Here is an 18,405-nt window from a genome sequence, read left to right as displayed (position 1 = left end):
CAATCAAATATTGGATAGCCTCCTTTAGTTTCCAACAGCTCTCAGTAGTATGACCCCTACCTTGATGGTACTTAGTGTTCGTCTGGATTCCAACTAGGCAATCTCTTTTCAGGTGCGGGATCTTGAATAGGTCCAATGGGAGTAATGAGTCCTTTGGCATGGAGTCGATCGAAGGCAGTATCGTAGCTCATCCCAATGGGGGTGAAGTCTTTCCTTAGTTGCTTCTTAGATCCTTGGTTATCTATGGCTAAAACTTCACTGAGATCAAAGGTACTAACATTTTTACTAGAGTGGGCGTTTTCGGAAGAAGAAGGATTGTCATTCTTCTTTCCTTTCCAGCCACCGTGGTTACTATTGTTAGTAGCTTTTTGCTTTGCAAGGTCATCTTCGATTTCAATTCCGATGTCATAAACGGCCTTGAAAGTATTCAAATTGTGTTGATATTTTAGGTGCTTTGAATACTTTTCTTGGAGATTCTTGATAAACATCCTCACAGATTCCTTTTCGGTGGGGACTTCAATCATCTTGGCGGAAGTTTCCCTCTACTTATTAAAGAAAGAAGTAAAGCCTTCATTTTCTTTTTGTCTTAGCATCTCAAGTTGTCTATGGTCGGTTTCAACTTGGATATTGCACTTGTACCTATCAACGAAAGCGTTCACGATTGATTCCCAGGTAGAGGTTTTCTCCTTGTCAAGGGAGAAGAACCATTGTTGGCAAACGGTTTCAAGAGATAGTGGGAACAGAGAGGAGAAAACCTTCTTATCGATACCCTTAATGGTAATTATAGTTTCAAAAGCTCTTAGATGGAAGTAAGGATTATTTGTTGCCTTGAATTTAGGGATGTCGTTGGCATTGAACTTCTGCGGAAGAAGATCTTTGTCCAGCGAGACCCCCTGCGAACTCATGCCTTGAAATTTATAGTCACTAGATAGCTTGCTTAGACTCTCTTGCATGAGGTCCATCTGTTGTAGCTTCACGGGATCATCAACTTTGAGGGTGAGTAGCTTCAGTGTTTCAGTCATGGTAACCAATTGGTTCCTAAGCTCATTGACTTCTTCTTGAGTTGCCATTATCTTCTTAGCCTTCCTCTTTTGACGAATCGGTTTATCAAAAAGCGAGACTTGAATAAAGCGGTTGTCCTTGATTAATCGCCCTTCTCTCCTCGACCAAGTACTGTGGAAAAGGAATTTGGGGATACTTATTGTTAATTATTTAACTCAAACTTTATTCAACATGCAATGGATGGAGGAAGTGAAGAAAAATGGAAGAATGTGAAGAAAGATTTAGATGGAGGGATATGAAGAATTAGGAGTAGAATGTACCCCAACTCAAATGACGGAAAAGACCGACTCATGCATGAACCTAAGACATGGCCATGGTCATGTGTACTCAAAGTGTGTGCTAAGACTAGTGAGTGTAGGTGACATGTTAAGACTCGTGTCATGACCAAGTGGCTAGATTATGTGACCAAGACTCGATTAATGACTTGACAAGGTGTTATTGACAGCGAAAATTAATCGAATTAATTAGTAAACTGGTTAATTAGACCCTAGGTGATGACTAGACAAATAATCCGAACTGTCGGCCAAGCGACAGGACTGGCGTCACAATATGGTGGTTGGCGCCATACTTTTTAGTAAATGTCTGGCGCTACACACCATACAGTGGCGCTACAGCTCAGATTTTGGCACCAATATTGGAGCCTTGGTCTGGGACTGTTTTTGGTATTATTAGTCAACTGGGGTATGCCTAAAGTCGTACTAGGTCAATTCCGATTAAAAAAAAGAAAAAACTTTATTGACTCAAATCAATTAATTAATTAATTAGGCAAAGTTCTTTAAGTCATTAATTATAATCTCAACACAAGTCAACAAACGGTTAAGAGGAGCATGGAATATATATGTGCAACAAATAATGCACAATTAGTCAAGTAAGCACAATATGATGCAATGAGTTCGCAACCTAACCATGGCTCTAGTTCTCTAAAGTTCAGGATATGGTTTAGTCAAATAGGGTCCATGGTTAATTTTCCAGATGCACCGCGTAGAAGCCTAACCGTGAAGGGTTAACGCGTGTGGATAGGACACCGCGAGTTTTTAGAAAAAACTCACTTCCATGGTTTGGTGAATTCAACCTCTCAGATGTACCCTTTGTTGCCAGGAGCGTTCAATCGGGTAGACAGAGCATGAATTCCCAGAGGGTTATGTCCATATGTAGAACACATATGGGTTTCAGAAAAGTGAGAAAATATTCAACCAGGAAGTAGGATCGAGCAAACAACACGAAAAACCGGTCGAAATTAGAACGAATATTTCTGGCTCGGTATTGGGAGAAATTGGCGCCAGCAAACAAAGACTGGCGCCAACTTTTAACTATAGCGCCTGGCGCCAATACTGGCGTCTGGCGCTACGGCAAAAAGTGTGGCGCCAAGCTCTGGCCCCTGACGCTACTTCCTACATGCCTCAGCAGCTTTCTGTGCTCAATAAAATCATCCAGTTTCGCGCGGTGTTATTTCAGTCCTAGTTGTGAAAGACATTTCTCAAATTTCCTACGTGTAAAATCCTATGTTTTTGACTCATTACGGATGGTCTTTCCAATGAGAACTTTTTTGTGCATATGACAATAATGTTAATCAAAATTACGCACATGAAATACTTAGAACTTTTCGAGTCTCATCCACTCATTCTAAATCATTGCCGAAACAAATTCAGGAATTAAAATAGAAATCCTCCCCAGTGGAGTCGCCAAAAACTGTAGGGAATAATTTCAAGCCTTTAAAAATCTCACTAGCTTGAACCCCACTGTGATCATACACTAAAGTATGGTGGCGTCCAAAAGGGAAGAAGATAGAGCAAAAGAGTCGCCAACAAGTTTTTAAGGAACTTGTAAACCGTTCACGAGGTGAAGGTTACACCCCTTAACGATCCAAGAGATCGTCAACTCCATAAGGTCATGAACCAAATAAGGGTTCGGGGATGATGGTACAAATCCAACCTAAAAGAGATTGAACCTGCCCTAATAATAGGCCTCTACTTTATTCTGGTCGTATTCATGTGCGCTTTCTGACTAACATACAATCAATAGGATTAACCCTAAACCTGTTTAATCTATGTTGGTTGAATTTAATGCACAAATAAACTATTATTGGCGATCACTTGAATTTATAATCACAATTAACCTAACAAGATTATTAATTATCTTATTAAGCGTGGTTGCAAATACCAATTCTCTTTAAACATACATAAAAGGTGATCAAGCAATAAATAATATAAAATAGTATGCATATCAAGCAACATAATAAATAATCATGATAATAAAAATAATCATCATAAAATTATAATCATAATCAAAACAATAATAATCATAAATAAAATATTCATTATCAAAATAATAATAATAATATTCATAATAATCATAAATTATAACAATTATAATCATAATCATGGTCATTTTAATATTAAAGCATAATAAAAATAGCAAGATCCTAGGCATGATACTAACAAGATTAATAACAAACCCTAGCATGTCACTAAGCAATAAAAATCAAATCTTTAGCCCTAACATGATACTAACATGAATAAATATTAGGAAGAGAATAAAAGGCATCATACTTTTAATCATACTTAATATTAAAGTTACCCTAGACATGATACTAGGAATCAAAATAACAATCTAAGCATGATTTCTACATCATAATATCAATTAAACCATTAAAGTACTTCCTTTGATGCCTCGTACCTCTTTCTAATTACAAAATACACACGTTAGTAACTTCAAGGAAAAATAATAATCAAAACAATTAAATTAAATAATTGAAATAGAGATTTGGGACCAAACCCTCAGAAATTAAAACCTTTCACGTCTAGGGCGAAGGCAACTTCGAATATGGCTAGGTGTTTCTAGATCTTGCGAATGTGGAATTTTGTATGAAAAAGTAAAGTTTAGAAAAGAATACTAAAGAATTAATGTTATTGAAAATTGATGAATGAATGATGTAGATGATGAATGAAGAGAATTAATGATTTAAGAATAAAGAGAATTGGTGAATTATAAAGTGATTGTTGATGAATGATGATTGTAGATGAATGAAAACGGAGTTTTTGATACGATATTTATAGAGAAAATCATCCAAAAAAGATAATTTATCAAAACAGAGTCTGAAGATCGAAAAACTAACTTGGCGCCAGCCCTGGCTCATTGGCGCCAGGACCAGTGGCTAGCGCCAGACACCAATGGCTAGCGTCTGGCGCCAATCCTGATTCCAGGCGCCAATGCCTGGGGTTGGACGCCAAATTGAATTTCAACGCGTTTTCGAAAATCTGATAAGTTTCCCGTACTGGAAGATAAAATAATATAATTTCAGTCGAAAATGCTATTTGATCTTGATTAAAACTCTGAAGAATCCTAATTGAATTAAGAATGATAAGACCTTCTAGAATGTTCTAGAAGACCAAAACCACTCCTAATTACATTAGGAATGATAAATCATATTAGGCCCTCCCCTAGATCATTGGGCCGTACTTAAAGCTCAAACCGGGCCCAGTTTAGTGAATTGGCTATAAATTCCTCAATATTCATCGGAATTGGGCTTATAATATATCGTTGGAAAGGTCTTTGCAAGCCCCATCCAACTACACCACTATTGGACCCACATCATGGACCAACCAAACTGTATTGGCTGTTTTCTTAAAATAAAGTTTTCAAAAACAGAGAGAAGAGAAAAGAAAAGAAATAAAACTTTCCGCAACATTAGACCTTTCCACACTTTCGTTTCATTTGATTATGATTCGACGTGAAAGGTACTCATCACTGGGTTTGGTTTTGGGGAGACACAAATGGGTGTCTACAGTAACCAACCTCCACCTTCACGAGCAACGGTTCCGATTCAACCTCTACCCGACAACCGCAACCTCGAAACCACCCCGGCTCCTACAAACCCCATTCCCTCACCTAAAACCACCAAAAATTGGCTTAACCCAAAAAACCCAAAACCCTAGAAAACGGGATTTCTAGGTCAAACTCGAAACCCAAATGGGTTCTATAGTGGTGGCGGTGAAGTGGCGGTGCATCGGGGTTGAGGATTTGGATCAATTGGTGCGTGTGGGAGCAGCGAAGGTGGCTGATGTGGTGGTGCTAATCGTGGCTAATGTGGTGGTGCACGTGGGTGTAGCAAAGGGAGCAGTGTGGTGCTAGGAGGTGTTGTTGCTATGGTGGTAGTGAGGGAGTAGTGTTGTGAGTGAGGGAGATGTGAGAGTGGTCTAGCGCTGTTGTTGTTGATTAGGCAGTGATGCTAAGGGAAGAGCAAGGGAGGGGGTGAGGGAGAAGTGGTGGTGGCAGGGTGTTGGGTGGTGTAGACACCCATTTGTGTCTCCCCAAAACAAAACCCAGTGATGAGTACCTTTCACGTCGAATCATAATCGAATGAAGTGAAAGTGTGGAAAGTTTTGTGTTGCGGAAATTTTTAATTTCTTTTCTCTTCTCTCTATTTTTGAAAACCTATTTTAAGAAAACAGCCAATCCAGTTTGGTTGGTCCATGATATGGGTCCAATAGTAGTGTAGTTGGATGGGGCTTGACAAGAGCTATACAACGATATATTATTACCCAATTCCGATGAATATTGAGGAAGTTATGGCTTACTGAACTGGGCCCGGTTTGACCCTTATATGCGGCCCAATGATCTAGGGGAGGGGCTAATATGGATTTATCATTCCTAATGCAATTAGGAATGATTTTAGTTTTCTAGATTTTTCTAGAAGGTTCTTTTCATTCCTAATTTAATTAGCATTGATAAATTGACTTTTGTTGACTTTTTAGAGTTTTAATTAGAATCAAAGAACATTTTTTGAGGAAAATACGATTTTATCCTCCTGTACGACAATTTTTATCTGATTTTAAGAAAACGCGTGAATTTCTGAGTGAGCGCCAAACGCCAGCTGTAGCGCCTGACGCTACGATTGGCGCCTGGCACTAGACTTGGCGCCTGGCGCTAAGGTCAGCGTCTGGCGCCAACTCGGTTTTTTGCGTCAGAACTCTGTTTCTGATTTTTTATCTTTTTGGCTGATTTTCTTTATAAATAACGTCGTAAAATCTCCGTTTTGATTCATCTACAATCACCTACATTCACCAACTCTTATCAAGATTTTCTTGATTATTCTCTCTCTCTCTTTTCTAAACTAGCCTTTTCTCAAATACAAAATTCCGCATTCATTAGACTTAGATACACCTAGCCATATTCGAAGTTGCCTTCGCCCTAGACGTGAAAGGTTTGATATTTCTGAGGGTTTGGTCCCTAAACTTTATTTCAATTATTTAATTTAATTGTTTTGTTTATTATTTTCCTTGAAGTTACTAACGTGTGTATTTTGTTATTAGAAAGAGGTAAGAGGCTCCAAGTAAGTACTTTAGTGATTTTTATTGATGTTATGATATAGAAATCATACTTAGGTTGTTATTATGATTCCTAGTATCATGTCTTGGGTAACTTTAATATCAAGTATGATTAAAAGTATGATGCCTCTTATGTTCTTTCTAATATTTATGATCGTTAGTATCATGTTAGGGATAAATTAAAGATTTGATTTTTATTGTTTAGTGACATGCTAGAGTTTGTTATTAATCTTATTAGTATCATGCCTAGGATCTTGCTATCATTATTATGCTTTAATATGATTCATGATTATAATTTTATGATAATTGTTATGATTTTATGATTATAATTATGATTTATTATTATTATTATTTTTATTTTTATAATTGTTATAATGATTATTTTAATTATGATTATCATTATTTTTATGATTAATATTATGTTGCTTGATATATATATTTATTGCTTGATCACACCTTTATGCATGTTTAAAGGGAATTTGTACTTGTAATCACGCTTAATAAGATAATTAATAATCTTGTTTAGGGTTAATTTTGATTATAATTCAAGTGATCGCCAATAATAGTTTTATTTGTGCATTATATTCAACCAACATAGATAAACAAGTTTAGGGTTAATCTTATTGATTGCATGTTAGTTAGAAAGCGCACATGAATACAATCAGAATAAAGTAGAGGCCTATTATTAGGGCAGGTTCAATCTCTTTTAGGTTGGATTTGTACCTTCAACCCCGAACCCTATTTGGTTCAAGACCTTATGGAGTTGACGATCTCTTGGATTGTTAAGGGGTGTAACCTTCACCCTGTGAATGGTTTACAAGTTCCTTAAAAAACTTGTTGGCGACTCTTTTGCTCTATCTTCTTTCCCTTTGGACGCCACCGTACTTTAGTGTATGATCACAGTGGGGTTCAAGTTAGGGATAATGCTTGAAATATTCACTACAGGTGTATATAATTTAATTAAAATTATTTTGTTAAAAAATTAAAAGTTCATTAATTAAATGTTAAATTTTTTTAATTAAAACTATAAAACCTATTTTCTAATTTTTCTAAAAAATTTTAACCACTTACATGACAACACATGTCATTGTAACTTGTTTAACAGGTTGCAAGTTTTTTTGCCTGTTAAAATTCAATACCCCCAAAAGTTTTAATATTAAGAAATAATCGAAAGGTTGTATTATTAAAAAAGAACCGACCAAAATTTGTATTATTATTTGCAATTTTTCCCAAATTTATATATATAATTTATTTTTTAAAAAAAGTAGGGTGGGGGGGGGGGGACATCCCCGCTTAGTTCCGCCACTGAATATTAAAAGTTTACAACAATAACAACGAAGTCTTAGTCCCAAATAATTTGAGGTCGGTTAACATGAATAGAAATAAGGAAACGTACGATTTTTTAAAAAAAAAAACATATAACACAATAAAACACAATGAAAGTATACACTGTTTTAAAAGTCAAACTAGGTTAAATCCTGTGCCATGCACGGTGATCTTTATATATAGTTATATATTATTGATTGAGAAATATTATAATCATAAATTAGTCAAGAAATAATAAAGTATGTGATATGTTAATTTGATATTTGCAATTTTAATTATAGCTTCCAATACACAACTAAAACAAAGTAGGTAAAAAAATCTGAGCTATATATTTTTTTTATCTTAAAATAGGTCACTAAGTATTTGTTATGTATTACCCAATTTTTTTTTAAGAAAGATTTGTGAATAAATCTTTATTTTAAATATAATAATTATCATGGTCAATATGGAATATGTACAAAAAAAAATATGATTTTTGTAACAAAAACTTTTATATACATCCGGTTTACACTAATAATAGGGTAACTTTAAGTCAATTTATGGTAACTTTTTGCCCTTTCTTAGGTAACTTTGAACATAGTATGATTTTTTTTATAAATAGAAGAAGAAAAGTTTTATAAGGCATTACTTTCAATCACTAATTTTTGGTTACTTTTATACATATTCGAGTAACTTTTATTCATTTTAAGGGTATCTTTTGATCCCTCTGAAAGATCTTTATAATAGATGTACAATAATTATTGTATACCCGATTTTTTTAAAAGTTTGTGTTTTTGTAAATGATTTGTTTCCTTAATTAAAATATTTTTTTAAAAGAAAAAAAAAAACAAAGGAACTAAGGACACATCAAGAGATGACACGTATCATCCACCGGTGTGTCTTTTAGTATATAGTATTGAATGAATTGATGCTTTTTAATTTTGAAACACTAAAATATTTTTAACACTTGAAAAAATTAGTTAAATGCTACCTCTATTATTAATCCTTACCTAAACCACTACTTATTCAACACATTTAAGTTTTCTCAATATTACTTTCATTTTAAATTATTTACAACAATTGGACGTTTTATACTCATTTTATATTATGTTACAAATAGTATAAAATCGTATTATTTTTTCCCCCTTACCACTATATTTTTTTTAAAACAAAGCTTACCACTATATTGTCAAACGTAACTTCATCTCCAGAAATTAATTACTCCGAAGTAAAGGTGGTTATTGGGTAGGGTAGCCTAATGATAATAGGGTCAGGACCAAACTTATAGGACTTTAATGGACAGGGCTTTTAATGGACAGGGCCCTTATTGGACAAGGGCAATATAGGGCCAACATGTTTTTCCAATTTAATTGATAAAGAAAATACATAATGTAAAAATAATTATTATAGATAAATTTGTATTCATATGTATATAATAATGGTTTTGTCCAATATTTATTTTAATTGATATTTTATAGGCCCGCCCATTATCGACCCGCTAATGACCCGTGACCCGCATTGACCCGACCCTATATTGACCCTATAAAATGTGACCCTTTTTGACCCGACCCACAACCGACCCTGACCCGACCCGCCCAATAACCAGGTCTACTCCGAAGTAATGCGTTGATTCAACAAAAATAAGTTAAATAAGTTCCGTCAACAAAAAAAAAAAAAAAAAAAAAACAATACCACCAACCAAAACCACGTTGTTTTTAAAACACAGGGATAAAACAGTGGGGGCAGCCGGTCACTCTTAGGCTAAAACCAGTGGACATTAAAAACAATGGGCAGTTTCCCGGTTACCAAATAAAAATACCCAAAACCATTTTCGTAAAACCGGCTGAACCGCTCTTTGTATTACCTCCTTTCTACCCGTATATCTATCTATTCCTTACCACCCTTCTCCAAAACTACTCCCATTTTTCTCTCTCCTCTAAAAACCTGATAAAACCACCTATTTTGTTCAATTTTATGCTCAAAAGTCTAGATTTTCATCATTATACAGCGTGCAAATTTTATTTTATTATTGGGTTTCTTTCTTTTTGAGAGTTGCAAATACTTTGACTTGAAAGATTAAATCTTTTTCTTTCTTGTAAATTTCTTTAGTACAAATATAATGGAGGGAAGTGGGTTGTCAGGAAGAATGTATTCAAATAATGGTGGGGTTGGAATTCTAGGTTTAGAAATGCCATTACATAAACCCCCACAAAACACTCCTCAACACCACCTTCAAAACCACCCTAAAACGGCGGCGTTTAGCCACCGCCAACAACAACTACAACAACCACCCCATGAACAACAACATACTCAGTTATCAATGAAACAACCTACCAATTTCATCCCATACAATAATAATCCCAACCCGAATTCAAACTCGAATCCGAATCCAAACCCAAATCATAATACAAACCCATGTGTAAAACCCAAAATCCAAATGACCCAATTGACCAATAGTGATGATGATGAACCAAGTTGTGCAAATGATCATGAAAACAGTTCATTAGATGGGAAGAGAAAAGGGGGTAGCAATATTTCTCCTTGGCAGAGAATGAAGTGGACTGATAATATGGTTAGATTGTTGATCATGGCGGTTTATTATATTGGGGATGAAGCTGGAAATGAGGCGGTTGTTGAGAAGAAGAAACCGGGTGGCGGTGGAGTAGGCGGCGGAGGTGGGATGTTACAGAAGAAGGGGAAGTGGAAGTCGGTTTCGAGGGCAATGATGGAGAAGGGATTCTATGTGTCACCACAACAATGTGAGGATAAATTCAATGATTTGAATAAGAGGTATAAGAGGGTGAATGATATTTTAGGAAGAGGGACTGCTTGTAAAGTGGTGGAGAATCAAAGTTTGCTTGAAACAATGGAAATTTTGCCTAAAATGAAGGAAGAAGTCAAGAAATTGCTTAATTCTAAGCACTTGTTTTTCAGGGAAATGTGTGCTTATCATAATAGTTGTGGGCATGGAACTAGCGAGGCGACAGCGGCGGCGGCGGCAGCAGTGTCCCCTGTTTCTGTTGCAGAGGCACATCAACAACATCCGCAGCACCAGCAACAGATGCTACAGCAGCAGCAGTGCTTCCATTCATCAGCAATTCCGCCTAACAATTCACATAGACTAGGATTAGGGTCAGAGGATCATGAAGATGATGATGAGGACTGCGATGATGAAGATGATGAGGACGAATTCGAGGACGAAGATGAGGAACATGAATTCGAAGGAGGGCCAAGAAAGAGAGCCAAAACTCTCGGAGGCAATTCGTCGAACACCTCGCAGGCATTGCAACAATTGAATGGAGAAATGATGGGTATGTTGCAAGATGGGAGTAAAAATTCATGGGAAAAGAAGCAATGGATGAAAACCCATTTGGTTAAATTGGAAGAACAAGGGTTGAAATTTCAAGTTCAAGCATTGGAACTAGAGAAACAGAGATTCAAATGGATAAAATTCAGCAGCAAAAAGGAAAGAGAATTGGAAAAATTGAAGATTGATAATGAAAGAAAAAGGCTTGAGAATGAAAGGATGATGCTTTTGTTAAGGCAAAAGGAGATTGAATTGGTTGGTGTTGAGCCACAACATCCTTCAAATCCATCTTGTGTTAGTGTTTGATGATGATGATGATGATATTGAAGAATTCAATGTTAATTTAGCTTATAAAAGTGTTTGTTTTCGTGGGTAGTGTTATGAAATTCAGTTTTATACTAGTAATATTAGTGATGTTTTTGGAGTAATGATATTTTCAACAATGCCTTTGTCGAAAACTTGAGATGGGACTAAGATGGTCGTGGGCGTGCTGGGTTTTGCCTTAAGTAAGTCCACGTGAATTGGGGTTAGCTAGACCCAACACACAAACTATAACAAATTTTCAAAGGGAAAAACCCAAAAAATTTGGGATAGACTCTCACAAAGGGAGATGACAAAACAAAGGAAAAATTGCGGAAAATAATACAACCTTTGTGCGGTTCATTTATAATAATACAACCTTTGGATTAATTCTTAATATTATAACCTTTTACCCCCATCTATTTTAATCAGGCAAATTTACGAGGCAACCTGTTACAAGAGGTAAACCGATGACGTGGCAGTAATACTTCGTGCGTGTCATTGACCGTTGGACAACTTTTCAAAATCCCTTTCTTTACTTATATACCCTGTTCCTTCACCATTTTTCCCCAAATTTGTTGCTTTCCCTTTCTTTTTTCTTGCTCAAATTTGCATTCTCCCCTTCAATTACTCTGATTTAATTGATATGTCTGGGATAAGGCAACCATCCCAATCGGTTGGATCTGGAAGCACAACCAATTCGGCAAGGGGGGCTAACTCAAGAATTCGGTGTTCATGTGGGAAGTATGCAGCTGTGAGGACAGTGAAGAATGGTCCAAATATGGGGATGAGATTTTATGGTTTCCCCTTATGGCCAGTAAGTTTTATTTTAATTTTTTTTTTTTTTAAATTAACTTAATTTTTGAGAATGTTGTACACTTACTCTGATTTTGGGTATGATTTAGGATACTCAATGTGAGATGTTTAACTGGGTAACTACTAGTACTGACTTGGAAGGTCTTGAACTGAAAATTATGGAGAAGGATACTGAGATTTGTGAGTTGGAATATGAGAAAAAATTGAAGGAAGACAAGATTAAGAAGCTGCAATTGAAGAAGGACAAGTATTGTGATGCGCTTGCTGGGATGAAGACAGAAATGGAAGAGCTGAAGACTCAGATCAGGAAAAGGAGGAAGAATGAGAGAAGAATGTATTTGATGTTGTTGTTGTCATGGATTGTGTTTGGGTTTTCTTATGTTTATGGTTAGGTGACTGATGTAGTAGTACTTTAAGTAAACTCTTTGTATGAGTTGTGATAACTCTAGATAAACAAGATTATATATGTTATTTATTTGCAATTTGATAAGCTGAACTTAGCCTCTTCATTTGGAAATGTTAACTTTTGCAAAATTAGTACATAAACTTGTCTCAACAAAATACATAAGTATTAATTAATGTTGTTCCCACAAAAAGACATAATGTTGATCCCACAAAATACATAGACCATATCAAGTGACTTCTAACCAAAATTACAACTTGAATCTGATTCATAAGTAAGCACATAAGTTCATAAATATGTTCACAAAGTTAAACAGAGCAGATGTTGCTATGCTGATGCTACTGTGTGAGCTGGTGGGCTGTGGAAGCTTGGCTGGACTGGGTTCCTAGCTGACTTGGTTGCTGCTTCCTAGGCCTCCCTTTGCCTCTTGTTGGAGCAGGCTGAGTAAAAAAAAAAGGAAACACATTAAGCCAAAGATAACTTAGTAGTAATCACTTAAAAAAAGTGTACCTTGGGCATCAAAGTTGTGTCATCTGCGGTAATTATAACACCAACACCAAGTGGAAGCTGATTTCTGCTCCTTCCCCTGCCTCTTCCAGGACCCACTCCCCTTTGGCTGCTACCACCTCTAGCACCTCTGCCACCCAATATAACCCTCCCCCCTCTGCCTAGCTGAGTTGGCTGAGCTGTGTTAGAGTGGTGCTGAGTCTGAACTGTTGAACCAGATGCTGCAGGTGCTGCAGATGCAATGATGGAAGTAGAAACTTCATTCACTGTCTCCTTCTTGGGCCTGCCCCTTGGTTTTTTAGGTGTTGGCTCTAAGACAGATGTTGTACCCTTGTCAGGGCATCTCCTCTTGTTATGTCCCTTGGTTTTGCATATTGAACAGGTCATCTCCATTCCTGTTCTTGACAGTGTCCCTGGTTGCTTTGGTTGCTCAAAAAGATCCTTGATCCTATTTTTTCTTGGTCTACCAGGACCAATTTTAATGGGGGGGGGGGTCCACATTGCATTTCACCCTAGGCCAATGTCTGTCTCCTTCTAAGGGTGGTATGGCCCCAGCATAGGCAGTGAGATACACCTCTTTTCTGAAACATTCATCAACATACAACTCAGCCTCTTGGTTTTTGAAGAAAATGCAGGCTACAGCATGGCAACAAGGTATACCTGTCATGTTCCATTTTTTACAGGTGCAACTCTTAGCTTGAAGGTCTACAGTCAGCATATCAAGAATATATCTCACATTAAACTTGGTCTGGGAGGAAGGCATAACATCACACTCAGCTGCCTTGGTTTTTTCTTTTTCTAGTTTACTTTGTATCCTAGGGCACAGTATTGAAGCAGATTTCTCCATCTCAGTTCTTTTCTTCACCACCCTTTGCATAAGAGCAATCCTAATATCCTCAAGCATGCATATATGGTGTTTAGTCCTTGCATTAATAATATAGCCATTAAAAGTCTCAGCCATATTATTGGTTATTGCATCTGAGTTCACTGAGGTGTCTAGAAATGCTCTACAAAAGACTTTGGGATTATAACTCCTAAAGGCAACCTCAGCATCAGGGTTAAGCTCTTTCAACTCCTCTAATGCCTCCTCATAATCAGCACTGTTATAGGACTTAGCTATCTTCCAAAAAAAGAAGTTTCATTTCATCTCCCCTAAAATTCTTATGCCATTGGGAGAATATGTGCGTAGCACAGTGTCTGTGCTCAGCACTAGGTAGCACTGTAGCTACTGCATGCAGTATGGCCTTCACAAACACAAACAAGAACAACAAGAAATATTTTGGGTCAACACTATAAGTCCTGCCTTCACCACCAATATAAACAAGTTCCCCATTTCTAACATGTTTAAACTTCCCTCCATGCCAAAATCTTAGGGTTACATTACCTGGATCCTAAATCATGCAAATGTAAATAAAAAAATTAAACTTTTCCCCAAAATTACCAAATTCATAACCAATTCAACCAATACAAACATCAATTAACCCTAAAGACTTCATTTTTAGATATGAATTGCTGTAAATAAAAAAAATCGAAAAAAAATCCAACAAAATCTGGGCAAATTAAGGGATAGCACAACATACCATGGTCGAATTGTGTCGCATTCAACTGATTTCCGCTTCAAACCTCTTCTCCGACGCCAATTGCACTTCCTTGGTGGTTGAGAATCATTAATGTCGAAGTACGGATTTTTTTTTTCAGAGTTTGAGTTTGGTAGCCTCAGTAATGGCGGGAGGAGAGAGAAGAAGATAGTGAGTAAATGGGGTAGGTGGCAACGTCTTTGCCACGTCGGATAATTTTAGGGGGAAATTTTGGGTCAACCTTTAATTAGAATATTGTTGACTTGCTTTCAACAGGTTGCCTGTAATTTGCCTGATTAAAATAAATGGGGGTAAAAGGTTATAATATTAAGAATTAATCCAAAGGTGTATTATTATAAATGAACCGCACAAAGGTTGTATTATTTTCCGCAATTTTTCCCAAAACAAAACCAAAAAAACTACGATTTTTTCACCATATACCATTGAGTTTTAATTTAATTCACCATATACCAGCAGAAATTTTCAAATTCACCGTATAATCTTTAATTTTATGAAAATGTCACAACATGATATTTTCATTAACTCAGTTAGTCATTTCCATTGAATTTTAACTTAATTCATCATATACCACCAGAAATTTTCAAATTCACCTTATAATCTTCAATTTTATGACATTTTCAATAACTCAGTTAGTCATTAACGTTAATTATGCCACGTGACAACTTGTAATTAGTTCTTATTAATATTATTTATTTATTTAATTAACTTTAGAAAATTTCAAAAAAAAAATAGAAAAAATAACACCACCAAATTAGCCATTGCTAGCCAAACCCCGATCCCCACCTTGGCTAGCCGGCGCTTGGACGCCTGCTCCACTTACCAGCGACCATTCCCCCTCCTCTATCGGCGACAATTCCGACCCCAGCCACTAACTTAGTCGAAAACCCAGCCACCACCTTAGTCGGATTCCCCCACCACCACCTTAGTCGAATTCCCTTCTCCCTCCGTGCCTCCTGATCCCCAAAAACCCCTTCTTGCCTTTCCACATTACTCAAAAACCCAACCACCAGCCCCAAAACCCCGTCACCACCGCCACCCTAATTGTTGAGAACCACAAACCCAAAACCCTAAAACACCAAAATCGAAACCCTATATTTTAATTTTGGGGTTTCGACGTACTTGGTGGTTCAATGGGGTAGAGATGGAACCAGGAGGGGTGAATTCGGTTCACTGATGCAGGGGAGGAGGTTTGGGCATCGGCCGGTGGCTATAGAAGGATTTTTTTAGGGAGATAGGGGTGCAGGCACGGTGGTTTTCGAGGGAGATTAGTGTTTTAGGGGGATTCTGGTCGGATTCCGTACTAGCACAAGGGTTTTGGTCGAAATCCGCGTTAGCGCTGGGGTTGTGGCCGGATTCCTCGCCAGCGTGGTGGCTATGTTTTTTTTAAAAAAAAATATTTTTTAATAATTAAATAAATAATTATTTTAAATTAAATAAATTAGAAAGGGACCAATTACATGTTGCCATGTGTCCTTATTAGCCTTAATGACTAACGGTGTAACTTTTGTTAGTCATTAATGGCATGTTGTGACATTTTTGTTAAACTGAATGGTATATGGTGAATTAGAAAGTTTTCGATGGTATACGGTGAATAATTAAGTTAAAACTTAGTGGTATATGGTGAAATTTTCGAAAAAACTAAATTAAATCAAAGAAAAAAAAAGGTTGGAAAGGAAATTAGACTATTTTCAGCTTAAATGAAAAAAAAAAAAACCTAGAGGAGAGAGAAGAGAAAAAAAGGGTTGGCTATTTAAATTGTCAAAAATAATACAAAACTAGAAGAAGCCCGTGCGATACATGGTTTTTTTATATCTATAAAAAAAAAATTTGTATGTATGTGATAAAATTTGTTATCTTATTCGTTGTACGTTGTATATCATATAATATCTTATTTTAAAAGAAATGGAAAAAAGGAAATTAAAAATCCAACCTTTGCACTTTTTCCTCCCAAAAATCCAACCTTCATTTTATTCCTCAAAAATCCAACTTTTACACCCCTCCTTCTCCAACAGATCCATTTTACCTTTGACCTTTAGATGAAGGGATGGTATAAAGGTTGGATTTTTGAGGAATAAAATAAAGGTTGGATTTTTGGGAGGAAAAAGTGTAAAGGTTGGATTTTTAATTTCCATTTTTTCTATTTTAAAATAAATAATAAATTTCTACTCATTCATTATATGTCTAGAGAAAAATCCTAATCTCAAAAGATAATATTTTATACTAGTATTTGATTAATCTTAACTTTAAAATCTAGTTCGCCAATATTGCTTGTGTGACACTTGAATTACTTAAAAAAAATTACAAATCTCTTATTTAATTGACTATAACTAATTTTATAACCTTACGTCGTGACGCGTTAAGAAATTTTAATTTTATGTGGCTCTAATAATATTTTATATTTAATTAATCTAAACATAAAATCTCATTCACCAAATTTGCTCAAAATTTACAAATCTCTTATTTAATTGGTATAACTAAAATTTATAATCTTACGTGACGCGTTAAGAAATTTAATCCTACGTGGATCACTAAAAACTCGGGTTAAAACTCTCCTTTATATATATATATAATAGTTTTGTGATAGGTAATGCCCAGATTATTGATAAAAATTTTGGCGTAAATGTTAAATACGGTCCTATAATCCCTTTTGATAATGCTATATATTTAGACGTAAAATATAATAGCGCTTATTTATATAATAATCGCAACACGTCTTGTGTGCGGCTAGCCACACCATGTCACCGCTTGTAAAATAACTAAGTAACCCTTATAGCACTGAACTATTAACACTTCTAATACTAATTGAGTAATTAACCCTATAACACTGACCGAGTATCCCCTATTACACTAATGATTAAACCCCCATGATGATTGGTTACACTGTATGGTCAGCCACATACAAGAATTTGTGTTTATTAATTGAACTTTTTGTAGTTTTATTTGTAAATAGATATTTACGTTATTATAGACTTTGAAATTATTTTTATTGAACTTAGATCATTTTTACTGGACGGAAAGTATTTAATTTTTACCAAACTAAAATTATTTTCACTAATTAAAACTATGGAAATTTTTTACTTTTACCACCAAAAAATTTGGACAAATTGTTTTTTACCACCTACTATTTTAAAAGTTGTATTTTACCACCAAATAATGTTCTAAAAATTATTTTTTACCACCTACCGTTAAGAAAACCGTTAAATCTAACGGTGTTAAAAAACATTCTTCGATTTTCATGCCCGAAATATTTTTTTAGATTTAGGGGGCCATTTTGGTCCTACGGATCCAATTTGAGGTCAAAATTGATAAAAAAAAATGATCGGAAATACCTCTTTTTGCGTGTTCACGCAATTCGATGTATTTTAAAACATGCAAAACGAGGTATTTCCGATCATTTATTTATCAATTTTGACTTCAAAATGGACCTATAGGGGAAAAATGCCCCCCTAAACCTATGAAGAACATATTTTGGGCACGAAAATCGAAGAATTTAAAAAAATTCCATTAGATTTAACAATTTTCTAAACGGTAGGTGGTAAAAAACAATTTTTTGAGTTTTATTTGGTGGTAAAATACAACTTTTAAAATAGTAGGTGGTAAAAAACAATTTGTCCAAATTTTTTGGTGGTAAAAGTCAAAATTTTTTGGTGGTAAAAGTCAAAATTTCCTAAAACTAATTTTGTTTTTTTTTTTAAAAAAAGATTTTTTGACTTTTACCACCAAAAAAAATCACGAAATTGTTTTTAACTACCAAAAATTTTAAAAGTTTTATTTTACCAC

General features: G+C 35.6%; 3 protein-coding genes across 3 annotated transcripts; 2 read left to right on the top strand and 1 right to left on the bottom strand.

Moving 5' to 3' along the window:
- The first annotated feature begins 9,307 nt into the window (after nucleotides 1-9,307).
- On the top strand, nucleotides 9,308-11,459 carry LOC110709255. Its single transcript, XM_021887470.1, has one exon. It carries the CDS (start codon nucleotides 9,814-9,816, stop codon nucleotides 11,305-11,307), a length of 1,494 nt encoding a protein of 497 aa, XP_021743162.1. The 5' UTR covers nucleotides 9,308-9,813; the 3' UTR covers nucleotides 11,308-11,459.
- Nucleotides 11,460-11,947: 488 nt separating this feature from the next.
- Nucleotides 11,948-12,509, top strand: LOC110709313. Its single transcript, XM_021887524.1, has 2 exons — nucleotides 11,948-12,118; nucleotides 12,207-12,509. The coding sequence occupies exons 1-2, from the start codon at nucleotides 11,948-11,950 to the stop codon at nucleotides 12,507-12,509; spliced, it is 474 nt and encodes a 157-aa protein (XP_021743216.1).
- Nucleotides 12,510-13,505: 996 nt separating this feature from the next.
- LOC110709312 lies at nucleotides 13,506-14,523 on the bottom strand. Its single transcript, XM_021887523.1, has 3 exons — nucleotides 14,500-14,523; nucleotides 14,248-14,418; nucleotides 13,506-14,147 (listed from the first exon to the last, which is right to left on the bottom strand). Exons 1-3 carry the CDS (start codon nucleotides 14,521-14,523, stop codon nucleotides 13,506-13,508), a joined length of 837 nt encoding a protein of 278 aa, XP_021743215.1.
- Between the last annotated feature and the right edge of the window lie 3,882 nt (nucleotides 14,524-18,405).

Source organism: Chenopodium quinoa, unplaced genomic scaffold (genome assembly GCF_001683475.1).
Source record: "Chenopodium quinoa cultivar QQ74 unplaced genomic scaffold, ASM168347v1, whole genome shotgun sequence".
NCBI classification, from domain to species: domain Eukaryota; kingdom Viridiplantae; phylum Streptophyta; class Magnoliopsida; order Caryophyllales; family Amaranthaceae; genus Chenopodium; species Chenopodium quinoa.
The sequence above is the reverse complement of the archived record's forward strand: the minus strand, read 5'-3'. Positions and strand labels throughout refer to the sequence as shown.